This window comes from Hyperolius riggenbachi, chromosome 5 (genome assembly GCF_040937935.1).
Source record: "Hyperolius riggenbachi isolate aHypRig1 chromosome 5, aHypRig1.pri, whole genome shotgun sequence".
NCBI lineage: Eukaryota > Metazoa > Chordata > Amphibia > Anura > Hyperoliidae > Hyperolius > Hyperolius riggenbachi.
In genome coordinates, this window is record NC_090650.1 from 422,326,695 (window position 1) to 422,340,577 (window position 13,883).

A 13,883-nucleotide genomic window follows, 5' to 3' on the forward strand; every position below is an offset into this window, starting at 1 on the left:
ACCTAGGGAGGCACAAATCACAGCCTGGAAGGCATAATGAGCAGCCGTGCTGAATATTCAGCGCATAGAGACAGCTGGTTTGTAGTTACTGGAAGGCCACAAGCTATTCTGGGGAATCCAGTACAAGCCTATCAGTCACACAACTCGCGGGGAACAAGTTAGGAACTCCGAAACTCTGTCAAGTCTTTCAAAGCTTTGCTGAAAACTTCTCTATCAAAGCAGAAGAGATCCCCAAAAGTTTCATTATGCCGGGTTATCGAGGCTTTGTGTCCTGAAATGGCTCCACCTCATTCTGTGCTGTATCATTATACATTTACTGTGCTTATGGCTGGGTATTAAGCCTTACAGGGACGTGGGATTCAGCTACTGTATAAAATAACTTGTTTCTGTTTGCTTTTCTTTCTATTTTCCGCTTTCCTCCCTCCCCTCTTCTCTTCTCCTTTTCTGTACTCACCTCTTTTCTTCTTTCTTCTTGTTTACTTTCCTTTCCACTTCTCTGATCTCATCTTATCTTCACCCCTCTCCACCCTATTACTCTCATCTGTCTCCTCCCTACTCTTCTCCTGTCTCCTCCCTACTCTTCTCCTGTCTCCTCCCTTCTCTTCCCCTCTGTCTCCTCCCTACTCCTCTCATCTATCTCCTCCCTACTCTTCTCCTGTCTCCTCCCTACTCCCCTCCTCTGTCTCCACCCTACTCCTCTCATCTATCTCCTCCCTATTCTTCTCCTGTCTCCTCCCTATTCCTCCCCTCAGCCTCCTCCCTTCTCTCCTCTGTCTCCCCGCTTCTCTCCTCTGTCTCCTCCCTACTCCTCTCCTCTATCTCCTCCCAACTCTTCTCATGTCTCCTCCCGACTCCTCTCCTCTGTCTCCTCCCTTCTTCTCCCTTCTTCTCTCCTCTTTCTCCTCCAATTCTCATCTCCTCTGTCTCCTCCATTATACTCCCCTTATCATCTCCCTACTCCTCTCCCCTGTCTCCTCTCTTCTGTCTTCTTTCCTTTTCTCTGCTCTCATCTTATCTTCACATCTCTCCTCCCCTACACTCCCTTCCTCTCTTCCCCCCCATTCCTTTCTCCTCTCCTTCTCTCCCCATGCCTCCCCTCTTGTCTCCTCTCTTTTCTTCCTCTTCCTTCCCTTCTCTTCTTCCTCAACCCATTTTTCACCTCTGTTCCCCTTGACTTCACTGTCCTATGTGACGTTCCCCTCTCCTCCTCTCTCTTCTCCTTCTGACATACTCCTCCAGGGGAGGTATTTAGCTTTTTTTCCAGTCAATTCCATCTATTGGATTAATCCTGCCCATATTTTCCAGATTATTCATTTTCACCAGTGCTTGGTCTAGGACAGTGATGGCTGGCTAACCTTGGCACTCCAGCTGTGACAAAGCTATAAATCCCATCATGACTCTGCCTCCCCGAGTTATGCTTAGAGCTGTCAGAGTATTGCAGTGCCTCATGGGACTTGTTGTTCCACCACAGCTGGAGTGCCATGGTTAGCCATCACTGGTCTAGGAGGACCTTAGTAGGTTGTGCCCAATAACTGTTAGAAAAACACTTGTATGGTCCTGTTGCAAAACTTATCCTGTTTATGGCCCACAGCCTATACTATTGCTTCAATTTAACTGGCAGACTAACAACAAGAGGCAGCAAAGAACTAAATAAATCAGCGATGGCCTATAATACTTGTTACACAATCACAAATAGAAATGAAACATCATTGGAAAGTTTCTTTATCTACAAATCTTTGTGTAAATTGGCTCGATGCTGCGGTTTCTATCATGAAATTGTAACGTATGGATACGTTGAGGGTTGGCATTTATACTTAAAGCGCATCCGAGATGAAAAACTAAATATAACAAGTAACTTGTCAATATATCTTATCTAAAGTTTAGATAGTTTACACAGCAAATCTAGCTGCAAACAGCTTTAATAGAATATGATTGATTATTCCTGTGATACAATGACAGCAGCCATGTTTTTGTAAACATTACACAGAAGCAGGCTTATCTGCATCTTGAGCAAAAAATCCTAATCCCCCCTCCTCCTCCCTCCTCCCCTCTGCCTCTGAAATCTCTGGCTAGTAATACCTCCCCCTCCTCCTGCCCAGGCTGAGCTCCCGTGAGCTCTTGCTACTGTATGAAAGTGTCTTGGCTCTATGAAAACCTATGGGCGTGGCTTGTTTAGTTTATAGGGAATTAGAGTATTAAAACAAAAACAAAAAAGTATTTGGCTTGAGGAATGCCCTATAAACAATAGGAAAGGAACACAATTATGCAATGTGAAAAAGTTCATCTCGGATCCACTTTAAAGGACACTCACTCCATCTCCAGGGTATCTAAAGAGGATGCACAGAGGGAAGTGCTAAAGGCGTGACCCAATCAAACAATACATATGCCTGTTAACCCTTTGCAATCTGAATGTCAGAGTGCAATAGACAAGTAGGGGTATATACTTAGAAAACTCCATCATTTTGTTTTTTTTCCTTCAAAAGTTACCAGCTGAGAAAGTTTTACTTACACACTCTCCAGCCAGCTGGAGATGACAGAAGAAACAGATTATAAGGCATTACATTGCATTACAGCTGCAAGGACAAAAAGTTATTAGTAAACAAAGTTGAAGGCATAACTTACATTTGACCTCCACGTCGTTCTTCTTAACCGTTGTTTCCGGGGACACTAGGAGAGTGGTGGAAAGTAAAATAGGGAGGAGTCAATGGTGATGCAGAATGAGTCAGGCTGCAGAGAGGAAGCAGAGAGGGAGAGACCTAAGGCTCGATTCACAAAGCGGTGCTAACCCAGTTAGAGACTTTAGGCATGATAACCATTGCACCACGCTGGTGAAAAGCCAGTTAAGGCGTGATAAGTTTAGGCGTAATAAGTTTAGGCGTGATAAGTTTAGGCATGATAAGTTTAGATAAGTTTAGATCGCGCGCAAAGTCCCGCACGCAAATTAGCGCCATTAAACTCTATGCAAAGTGCACCAGACTTTGCTAGCGCAAAACTTTTGATCAGCTGTGCACTGCGGTGCTAACCCAGTTGGTGCTATAGTTATCACGCCTAAACTTATCACATCTAAACTTATCACGCCTAAACTGAGTTTAGGCGTAATAAAGGGCTTTTCACCAGCGTGCTAACTGTTAGCACCGCTTTGTGAATCAGGCCCCTAGAGTGTGAGTGAGAGAAGGAGGGGCCGTACAACGGAAGCTACAGTACTTTTAACTTTGTGGTCTATAGGTTTAGGAATAATTTAATTTAATAATGATTACTATTTATCAATTATAATTTCATAATTGTTAATATGTATCATTTAACAATTGGTGATAATTGATGAATATTATCAATTATAAATTCATAATTGATCGTATGTATTTTGAAATTGTTCATGAAGCGCAATATATTTATAGCCATTTTTAATGAAACTGGAATTTTCCTTGAACTGGTAATAGATAATATGTATCTATTAATCATTTAATGTAATAATTGATATTTGTATACACATACGTAGTTAATAATTGATCATATTTATCATTTGTAAAATATTATCAAATATAATTTAATGATCAATAATATTTATTTTTACACTGTTCATAAAGCATGATATACCGGTAAGTGTAGCAATTTTTCATGAAAACAGAGTTCCCCTTCAACTGATAATAGAGTTCTGTGGCTGACTTTGAGTAGAACTCGTTCTCCAGCAGAGGGCAGCATAGAGTCTCTGCGTCTGTCTCTGGTCGGGCCACCTGCAGTTCAGGAATGTCACCTGCTCTCATAGATTAACTTTGCGGCACTTGATTACCTGTAACGGGATCTGGGCAGAACGTGATATCCATCCCTTTCATGGAAGAGTTAATATGCGTGTTCACAAAACACTCAATGGCGGCTTTGTCGCAGCTGCACAGCAGTTTCTCACATTCGTGGCCGGACTCTGGGGGGTAGAGAGGAGACAAGACCCCCTTTAACAGATCTGCTTTCCACCATCTGTCCTGCTTTATATCCAGGATTAAATAGAGTAATTATGTGTACAATGAACATATACAGTATCTCTGCCTTTTACAAGGGCCGACCATCTCTCCGGTAGAAAAGTCTTTGCAAAAAAAAAAAAAACAGAAAAGTTTTTGTACTCCGAGAGAGAGAATTCCCAGTGAATTGCTGTCAGATTAAGCTAAACTCATTCTTCTGATGACATTTTTACTAGTTGGTTGGGATATTTTTACTAATTTTTATTCAGGGATGAGCAGATACTACGGCAATGCGAATTTACGCATCGTAGTTCGCATCTACGCATCGTAGTTCGTAGGTGAAGTTTCAAACCTACGCTTACGAATTTACGCGTAGCGAAGTACCGATACACGTAGCTTACGCCCACTATGCGTAGTTAACATGCGTATTGCGTAGTGAACTACGAATGAGTTACTTGCGGCTAATTTTCCGCATACGATTGTATGCTTACAAATGTACGCTTTGGAAAGGGGAATGTACGCATAGAAGAGTTTCCTTTGTAAGCATTTAAAGAGGAATTAATGCGTAAAATTTTTTGCATGCGGGCCTAAACATCCGCATACACTACGCTTCGCACTATGCGTAATTGCGTATTTTATTGCATAGTCTATGAAATGCATACGAAGGGAATATTTGATTTGGAAGCCATAGTTTAGTGAAGCGTAATTGCGGAAAACTACGCGAAGTTCCAGCGTAGCGAAGTTGACTGACTACGACCATCCCTGATTATTATTGTTATCATCATTATTGATTTATAAAGCGCCAACATGATTTACTTGATATTTCATCTACAATTATTTGCACCCTATAGCGGCTGTGTTTGACATTGACCACAGCGGCTCTTATTCAGTTCACTTTATCTCCGAAGTCTTCTCCTAGCAGATCATTTTTCATCTTCTGTTTAAAATAATGTTTCAGCATTTTGTAACTGAAAAAATACTAAAAAAGTAGGTGAAAAAGTAATGTTAAATCATCACTGCTGTGGAAATCTTAAAATTTAAATTATATATAAAAATACACAGATAAGAAGTGTGTCTCTTCCAGAGTAAAATGAGCCATAAATTACTTTTCTCCTATGTTGCTGTCACTTACAGTAAGTAGTAGAAATCTGACAGAACAGATTTTGGACTAGCCCATCTCCTCACGGGGGGTTCTCAGGGTTTTCTTTACTTTCGAAAGCAATTAGTGAATGGCAGTTGCTTCATCCAACTGCCAAAAAAGTGTACAGTGAGCAGGGAGGCTGGTCAGCATCTTTGTGTAAATCTTTTTCAGGGAATGTCTTTATTAGGGATGCTCATTCGGATTCCGCGGAAATGCAATTTCCGAAATTCCGATCGGAAATTGCATTTCCGCATCGGAATGCGGAAATCGGTAATGCAAGTGCGTTAGGCGGATTTCCGCCGGAAATCGCGGAAATTCCACCCGAATTTAACATCGATTTTCCCAAAAACTATAAGGTCTTTTTGAAAACTTTTTTTTGCATCTTGTTCAGAAGACTCAGTTTAATAAACCCTGAAAATGTGGTGTTTCTAGGATTTACGGGGGCTTTTCTATTAACCGCTGAAGTCGGCGGATTTTTTTTTACTAACCGCTAAAGTCAGCGGATTTTAACTGTAATGTAAAATGCAGAAAATCTGCATCTGCTTATTTTCTGCATCTACATTACAGTAAATATCCGCCGACTTTAGCGGTTGATAGAAAAGCCCCGTAAGTCCTAGAAACACCAAATTTTCAAGGTTTATTAACCAGTTCGCATTCAGTCGTTTTTCGCTTCATGCATCCGAACAATGTTCACCTCCCATTCATTAGCCTATAACTTTATTACTACTTATCACAATGAACTGATCTATATCTTGTTTTTTCCGCCACCAATTAGGCTTTCTTTGGGGGGTACATTTTACTAAGAGCCACTTTACTGTAAATGCATTTTAAAAGGAAGAATAAGAAGAAAACGGAAACAAATCATTATTTCTCACTTTTCGGCAATTATAGTTTTAAAATAATACATGCCTCCATAATTAAAACCCACGTATTGTATATGCCCATTTGTCCCGTTTATTACACCATTTAAATTATGTCCCTATCACAATGTATGGCGACAATATTTTATTTGGAAATAAAAGTGCATTTTTTCCATTTTGCATTCATCACTATTTACAAGCTTATAATAAAAAAAAAAAGAAATATTTCATCTTTACATAGATATTTAAAAAGTTTAGACCCTTAGGTAAATATTTGTGTTTTTTTTTTTTTATTGTAATGTTTTTTGTTTTTTTTAATTAAACATTTTATGTGGGTATTTTTGGGAGGGTGGGATTGAAATTGTATTTTTTTTGTAAATATATGTGTATTTTTATTTTTATTTAACATTTAGATGTAGTTTACTTTTTGGCCACAAGATGGCAGCCATGAGTTGTTTACAGTGACGTCACTCTAAGCGTACCACGTACGCTTAGAGCGACATAGGAAGCAGAAAAAGCGTAGCTTCCGAGAGAAGCTGTCGCTTTTTCTGCGGGGGAGAGGAATCAGTGATCGGGCACCGTTGCCCGATTCACTGATTCACTGGCTAACAAACCGCCGGCCGGGAGCGCGCGTGCACGCGCGCGATCGGCCGCGTGGACGCGCAGGAGCGCACATGGCTTCCTGGACGTGAGTTTCACGTCCAGGAATGGCAAATAGTTAAACAGAATCTTCTGAACAAGATGCAAAAAAAAAGTTTTCAAAAAGACCTTATAGTTTTTGAGAAAATCGATGTTAAAGTCGGGCGGAATTTCCGTGATTTCTGGCGGAAATTCCGCATTGGAATGCGAAAATTGGTAGCGGAATCGGTAATTGGCAATGGCGGAATGCGGATTTACCGCGGAATCGGAAATTGGCATTCCGACCATCCCTAGTCTTTATAAAGAACAAAGGCCATGCTGAGAATCCCCCATGAAGAGATGGACTAGCCCAAAACCTGTCAGTAAAGTCAGATTTCTACTACCTACTGTAAGCGACAGCAACATAGGAGAGAAGTAAACTATGGCTCACTTTACTCAGGAAGAAAAATACTTCCTATGTGTTTGTATGTGTTTACATGTATTTTAAATTTTAAGATTTTCGGGACAGTGGTCCTTTAAAATTATTTGGGGCCATATGTAATTCGCTTTTCTCTAGAGTTTTCTCCTAGGAGATAATTTTATACCTTCTCTTAAAAAAATCTTTTCAACACCCTGCGATTGAAAAAGTACCAAAAAGTAGTTTAAAAAGTATCAAAATAAGTTTAGTATTTTTAAAAATACATTATTTTGCGAGCCACGGGTACACTTTAAAGGGAATGATTTTAGCAGGCCACTTACCACACGTGAGGTTCTTGGTTAGGCAGCTGGTCTCAGCAGTCACTTGGGAGGGATCCCAGGTACAGTCCATCTCAAGAGCTTCTTCATAACATTTACGATGCTGAAAGCAACAGCTAGCCAAACACAGCAGACGCCAGTAAACAACAGAACATAGCAACCGCTGTCACATTACTCTATAATATGCATTGCCATCATTTGTCTTTAACCTTCTTAGCGGTAACCCCGAGCTCAGAGCATATCTCAGCCCCTGGTGGGGCGATTCGCCCCATTTAAAGTGCTGTACGCGCAGCTAGAACTTTGCAAGCCGCGCATACAGCTTGATCACCGCCGCTGTGCGGCGATCGTCCGCAGGCAGCGGCAGAAGAGGGCCCCCCACCAGAGCCCTGCGCTGCCCGGACCAATGACTTTCAGGCAGCGCTAAGGGCTGGATCGGAGGGGTCTGACGTCAGAACGTCGGCTGACGTCCATGACATCATTCCGATCCTCGCCAGGGCGACAGGAAAAGCCAAACAGGGGAACGCGTTATATATACGCTTTCTCCTGTTTGCTATTGATGCCGGCGACGATCGCACTAGAGGGACACATGCGCCCTCTAGTGTTGTTACATGTAGCTTTACATGAAACAAAAATTTTTTTTTTTTTTTTTTTAAATGGATTTCTGCCTATTTGGCAGAATTAATGAACCACCAGGAGGGTTAATAATCACTTGAGGTGATGAATGAGGTGCTAATAGTTCCAAATTAATTCAAATTTTACTCAAATTTCTGCAGCTTGGAATTAAACCAATCAGATGTCGGATCTGGTCTATTTACAAGCTGCCTACATTTGCATCAAATAAGCATTACATTTGCATCAACTCATAATGATTAGCATCTTGTGGACCATTCCTATTTATGGTTTTAAAAATATTATTTTAGGTTACTGGCACATTGTAGTAAATGCAGAGATATTGCGATGATGGGTATTTTACTTCCTGGATCCTGCAGGCTAGTGAGTACACAGCAAATCAATGGTGGTTATTGTAACGATCGGTGTCAGCACACAGAGAGAATCTGATTATTGGTGATCTGCAGTATCACCAAGAATACAGATTATACCTGATTATTGATGATCTGCAGAATCACCGATAATCTAAGTATAACTAACCTCTGGACACCTTTATAATGTGAGTGTTTGGTGCAACAGTAATGACTTTGAGTAAGACCACCCGAGGAGCAGGTGGTCTCTGGCAGTATGGGCGATACCGCATTTTGGGAAGTACAAGAATCGTCCAACAGCCTGAGGCCTCCAAAGGGGTGGAGTCCCAGGCTGAAGGTAGGAAGAACCTGTGAGTGAGTGACACCTGAAAGGTGGATGTCACTAGCAGGTCTGGAGAATATCTCTAAGGAGAGAGATAGCTCTCTAGGTCGGGCAAGCTGGGTCGGCAACACACGGACAGACAAGGTGTAGAGACAGAAGGCTGACTCGGTATCCAAAGGCAGGCAGGGTTTGGCAACAGATAATCAGATATGCGTAGGTACCGAATCAGAAAGCAGAGGGATAGTCAGGAATGCAATAGGTCATAACAGATATCAACAATGCCTAGTCTTGGGTGTGAGGTCCGTGGTCTCTACACCCTGGAACTAGTCTGGAGTATAATATGATAGTACAGAGTATTCCTAGACTTGGGTGTGAGGTCCGTGGTCTCGACACCCTGGAACTAGTCTGGAGTATAACAGAATGATAACACAGAGTCCCTAATCTTGGGTGTGAGGTCCATGGTCTCAACACCCTGGAACTAGTCTGAAGTATAACAGAATGATAACACAAAGTCCCTAATCTTGGGTGTGAGGTCCGTGGTCTCGACACCCTGGAACTAGTCTGAAGTATAACACAATGATAAACAGAAGTAATCTGGCTCAGTGTGAATTCCCAGGTCCTCCTGGTTCTAACACACTGTAGGATCTGACTAAGGTCTGAGTGCTTCCATGTAAGTGTTCGCAACGGCAGACAACTTGAGACTGACCAGCAGTGACTATATATAGCGCTGCGCTCTCCAGCGCCACCCATCAGCGATCAACCAATAGCCACTTGCTTTGAGGTCAGCTGACCAACCTGGTCAGCTGATCCCTCCTTGTTTGTCATAAAGGTTCTGCCTCTCAGCGCGCGCGCGCGTATTTCTCAGCCTGTGTGAACTAACAGGCCCAGCCACACCAGACGCACGCTGCTGCGTGCAAACCACCACGCTGGCCGCGGAATCAGCCGCCCTGCCGCCAGTACACGCGGCGGCTTTTCCGCGTTTTACCCCCCCCCGAGGAGTGGACTCCGAGCACTTCCCACCCGGGTTCCCAGAATGTGGGTCCAGAATTTTTGCGGTCCCACATTTCGATTGGTCTTTGACCATCACAGGGAGGGAAGGAGGGAGGGGAATCCACGTGCACTGCTGGCTTTAACAGAGACGCATGGACTGATCTGACATCTCTCATACTGGCTGGGAGATCGACAGCATAGGTGACAAAATTAACTTTCCTGATCACTGGGAATGGTCCTATGAATATAGGACCCACTTTGGGTAAAATCGATTCAGGGCCCCATGCCGAGAGGATACGTACACCATGTCCCCTGGGGAAAACTCCCACTCTACAGACTTTCTATTACTAGTCTGATTTTTCTGAATCCGGGGTTTCCTTGACACTGGTAAATGTTGAAATGTACCCGGTGAGGTCTGATGAGATGTTTTACCCTCTAGAATGTCTTGTTGGCAAGGGCCCAGATTAGGCATCCAGTCCTCCACCGTCTCTGCAGGTGCCCTGACCACCTTTCGAGGTAGGCCGGTCTCAGGCTCAGAACTTTTAACTAAAGCTTCTGTTTTGACCTGCACTGCCATCTCCCCAACCTGTATCTTGTTAGCACAAACTGCCACTCTCTCCAAGCAATGCTGATGGCAATAGGCTGACCATCTCAGTAACTGACCTAAAGCCCAGTCAATCTGTGGGGAGTGGAGTTGCAACCAGGGCATACCAAGAACAATGGTGGAGGTTGCCATGGGAAAAACCAGGAACTGTAATCTCTCTTCATGTAATGCCCCTAAACAACATGACAACAAGGGGGTTTGGAAAAGATATTGACCACTCTGCAACGGAGAGTCATCCACTGCAGTGACCAGAATCTGCCAGTCTAGTGGGAACAAGGGTATCCCCAATTTTCTTGCGAAATCGTAGTCAATCAGGTTCGCTGCAGAACCGGAGTCCACAATGGCTTCTGCAGGACTAGTCTGACCCTCCCATGTAATAGAGCAGGGAAGGAGCAGACGATCATTGTTTAGAGGTAAAGACTGCTCGCCTATGGTGTTGACCAACCCCAGGCGGCAGCATTCTCCTGGCCCCTTAGCACCATATAGATCGCGTTCTCTTGGCCTTTTGTGACTCTTCTTCACCTGACTCAGCCCTGAATATCCGATTTGCATCGGCTCGTCAGAGGGTGACGAAGATCGAGAAGAGTCGTGTGACGAAGATCGAGAAGAGTCGTGTGAGACAGACCTTATAGCATTCCTACCACGAATCTGTTTCTGGTAGCGCAAACGGTGATCTATCTGCACGGCCAAAGAAATTGCCTCATCTACAGATTTGGGCTCAGGATGTCCTATCATTACATCATGAATTGCATCTGACAATCCTGCCAAAAAACAGTCTAATAGAGCATATGTTCCCCATCTAGCCGAGACAGCCCACTTCCTAAATTCAGCGGCGTAAACCTCCACTGATTTACGACCCTGTTTGAGCATCTTGAGCTTCCTCTCAGCAGTAGATGAAATATCCGGGTCATCGTATATAATGGCCATGGCTTTAAAAAATTCCTGAACTGATGATAATTCCTCATGCTCAGCATGCAGGCTATATGCCCACGTTTGGGAATCACCCGACAGCAGGGTCTTTATAAATGTTACCCTTTGAGCTTTAGTTCCTGACAAGGTAGACCTCAACTCAAAATAAGATAGTACCCGATTTCTGAAATTTCGAAAGTCAGATCTATGGCCAGAAAACTTTTCAGGTACGGACATACGAATATCCGTGACTAAAGGAGATCGCACTGAATTCATAGCTAATTGAAGTTCCTGAATAGCCCCAAATAACTGGCTGATCTGGGTCTGTTGGTTCACAATTACCCCGGAAAGATTGTTTACTGCGGTGGTCAGGACTTCAACATGGCTATACAGTGCGTCCATTTGGTTTTGGTCTGCCGTTCTGTAACAACCGGTGTCAGCACACAGAGAGAATCTGATTATTGGTGATCTGCAGTATCACCAAGAATACAGATTATACCTGATTATTGATGATCTGCAGAATCACCGATAATCTAAGTATAACTAACCTCTGGACACCTTTATAATGTGAGTGTTTGGTGCAACAGTAATGACTTTGAGTAAGACCACCCGAGGAGCAGGTGGTCTCTGGCAGTATGGGCGATACCGCCTTTTGGGAAGTACAAAAACCATCCAACAGCCTGAGGCCTCCAAAGGGGTGGAGTCCCAGGCTGAAGGTAGGAAGAACCTGTGAGTGAGTGAGTGAGGGACACCTGAAAGGTGGATGTCACTAGCAGGTCTGGAGACTATCTCTAAGGAGAGAGATAGCTCTCTAGGTTGGGCAAGCCAGGTCGGCAACACACAGACAGACAAGGTACGTAGACAGAAGGCTGATTCGGTATCCAAAGGCAGGCAGGGTTTGGCAACAGATAATCAGATATGCGTAGGTACCGAATCAGAAAGCAGAGGGATAGTCAGGAATGCAATAGGTCATAACAGATATCAACAATGCCTAGTCTTGGGTGTGAGGTCCGTGGTCTCTACACCCTGGAACTAGTCTGGAGTATAATATGATAGTACAGAGTATTCCTAGACTTGGGTGTGAGGTCCGTGGTCTCGACACCCTGGAACTAGTCTGAAGTATAACAGAATGATAGCACAAAGTCCCTAATCTTGGGTGTGAGGTCCATGGTCTCAACACCCTGGAACTAGTCTGAAGTATAACAGAATGATAGCACAAAGTCCCTAATCTTGGGTGTGAGGTCCATGGTCTCGACACCCTGGAACTAGTCTGAAGTATAACACAATGATAAACATAAGTAATCTGGCTCAGTGTGAATTCTCAGGACCTCCTGGTTCTAACACACTGTAGGATCTGACTAAGGTCTGAGTGCTTCCATGTAAGTGTTCGCAACGGCAGACAACTTGAGACTGACCAGCAGTGACTATATATAGCGCTGCGCTCTCCAGCGCCACCCATCAGTGATCAACCAATAGCCACTTGCTTTGAGGTCAGCTGACCAACCTGGTCAGCTGATCCCTCCTTGTTTGTCATAAAGGTTCTGCCTCTCAGCGCGCGCGCGCGTATTTCTCAGCCTGTGTGAACTAACAGGCCCAGCCACACCAGACGCACGCTGCTGCGTGCAAACCACCGCGCTGGCCGCGGAATCAGCCGCCCTGCTGCCAGTACACGCGGCGGCTGTTCCGCGTTTTACCCCCCCCCCCCCCCCGAGGAGTGGACTCCGAGCACTTCCCACCCGGGTTCCCAGAATGTGGGTCCAGAATTTTTGCGGTCCCACATTTCGATTGGTCTTTGACCATCACAGGGAGGGAAGGAGGGAGGGGAATCCACGTGCACTGCTGGCTTTAACAGAGACACATGGACTGATCTGACATCTCTCATACTGGCTGGGAGATCGACAGCATAGGTGACAAAATTAACTTTCCTGATCACTGGGAATGGTCCTATGAATATAGGACCCACTTTGGGTGAAAATCGATTCAGGGCCCCATGCCGAGAGGATACGTACACCATGTCCCCTGGGGAAAACTCCCACTCTACAGACTTTCTCTTACTAGTCTGATTTTTCTGAGTCCGGGGTTTCCTTGACACTGGTAAATGTTGAAATGTACCCGGTGAGGTCTGATGAGATGTTTTACCCTCTAGAATGTCTTGTTGGCAAGGGCCCAGATTAGGCATCCAGTCCTCCACCGTCTCTGCAGGTGCCCTGACCACCTTTCGAGGTAGGCCGGTCTCAGGCTCAGAACTTTTAACTAAAGCTTCTGTTTTGACCTGCACTGCCATCTCCCCAACCTGTATCTTGTTAGCACAAACTGCCACTCTCTCCAAGCAATGCTGATGGCAATAGGCTGACCATCTCAGTAACTGACCTAAAGCCCAGTCAATCTGTGGGGAGTGGAGTTGCAACCAGGGCATACCAAGAACAATGGTGGAGGTTGCCATGGGAAAAACCAGGAACTGTAATCTCTCTTCATGTAATGCCCCTAAACAACATGACAACAAGGGGGTTTGGAAAAGATATTGACCACTCTGCAACGGAGAGTCATCCACTGCAGTGACCAGAATCTGCCAGTCTAGTGGGAACAAGGGTATCCCCAATTTTCTTGCGAAATCGTAGTCAATCAGGTTCGCTGCAGAACCGGAGTCCACAATGGCTTCTGCAGGACTAGTCTGACCCTCCCATGTAATAGAGCAGGGAAGGAGCAGACGATCATTGTTTAGAGGTAAAGACTGCTCGCCTATGGTGTTGACC

The 13,883-nt window shown here is 44.2% G+C and overlaps 1 protein-coding gene across 1 annotated transcript in view; it reads right to left on the reverse strand.

Annotated features, from left to right (window-relative positions):
* The window catches only part of LOC137519461 (uncharacterized), a 200,065-nt gene that overhangs the window by 51,863 nt on the left and 134,319 nt on the right, over positions 1–13,883 (reverse strand). Inside the window, exons 12-14 of the mRNA XM_068238415.1 lie at positions 7,329–7,441; positions 3,788–3,916; positions 2,623–2,667 (exon numbers count right to left, since the gene is read on the reverse strand). Of these exons, the coding sequence (XP_068094516.1) occupies positions 2,623–2,667; positions 3,788–3,916; positions 7,329–7,441 (287 nt within the window). The remainder of the gene's footprint in view (positions 1–2,622; positions 2,668–3,787; positions 3,917–7,328; positions 7,442–13,883) is intronic.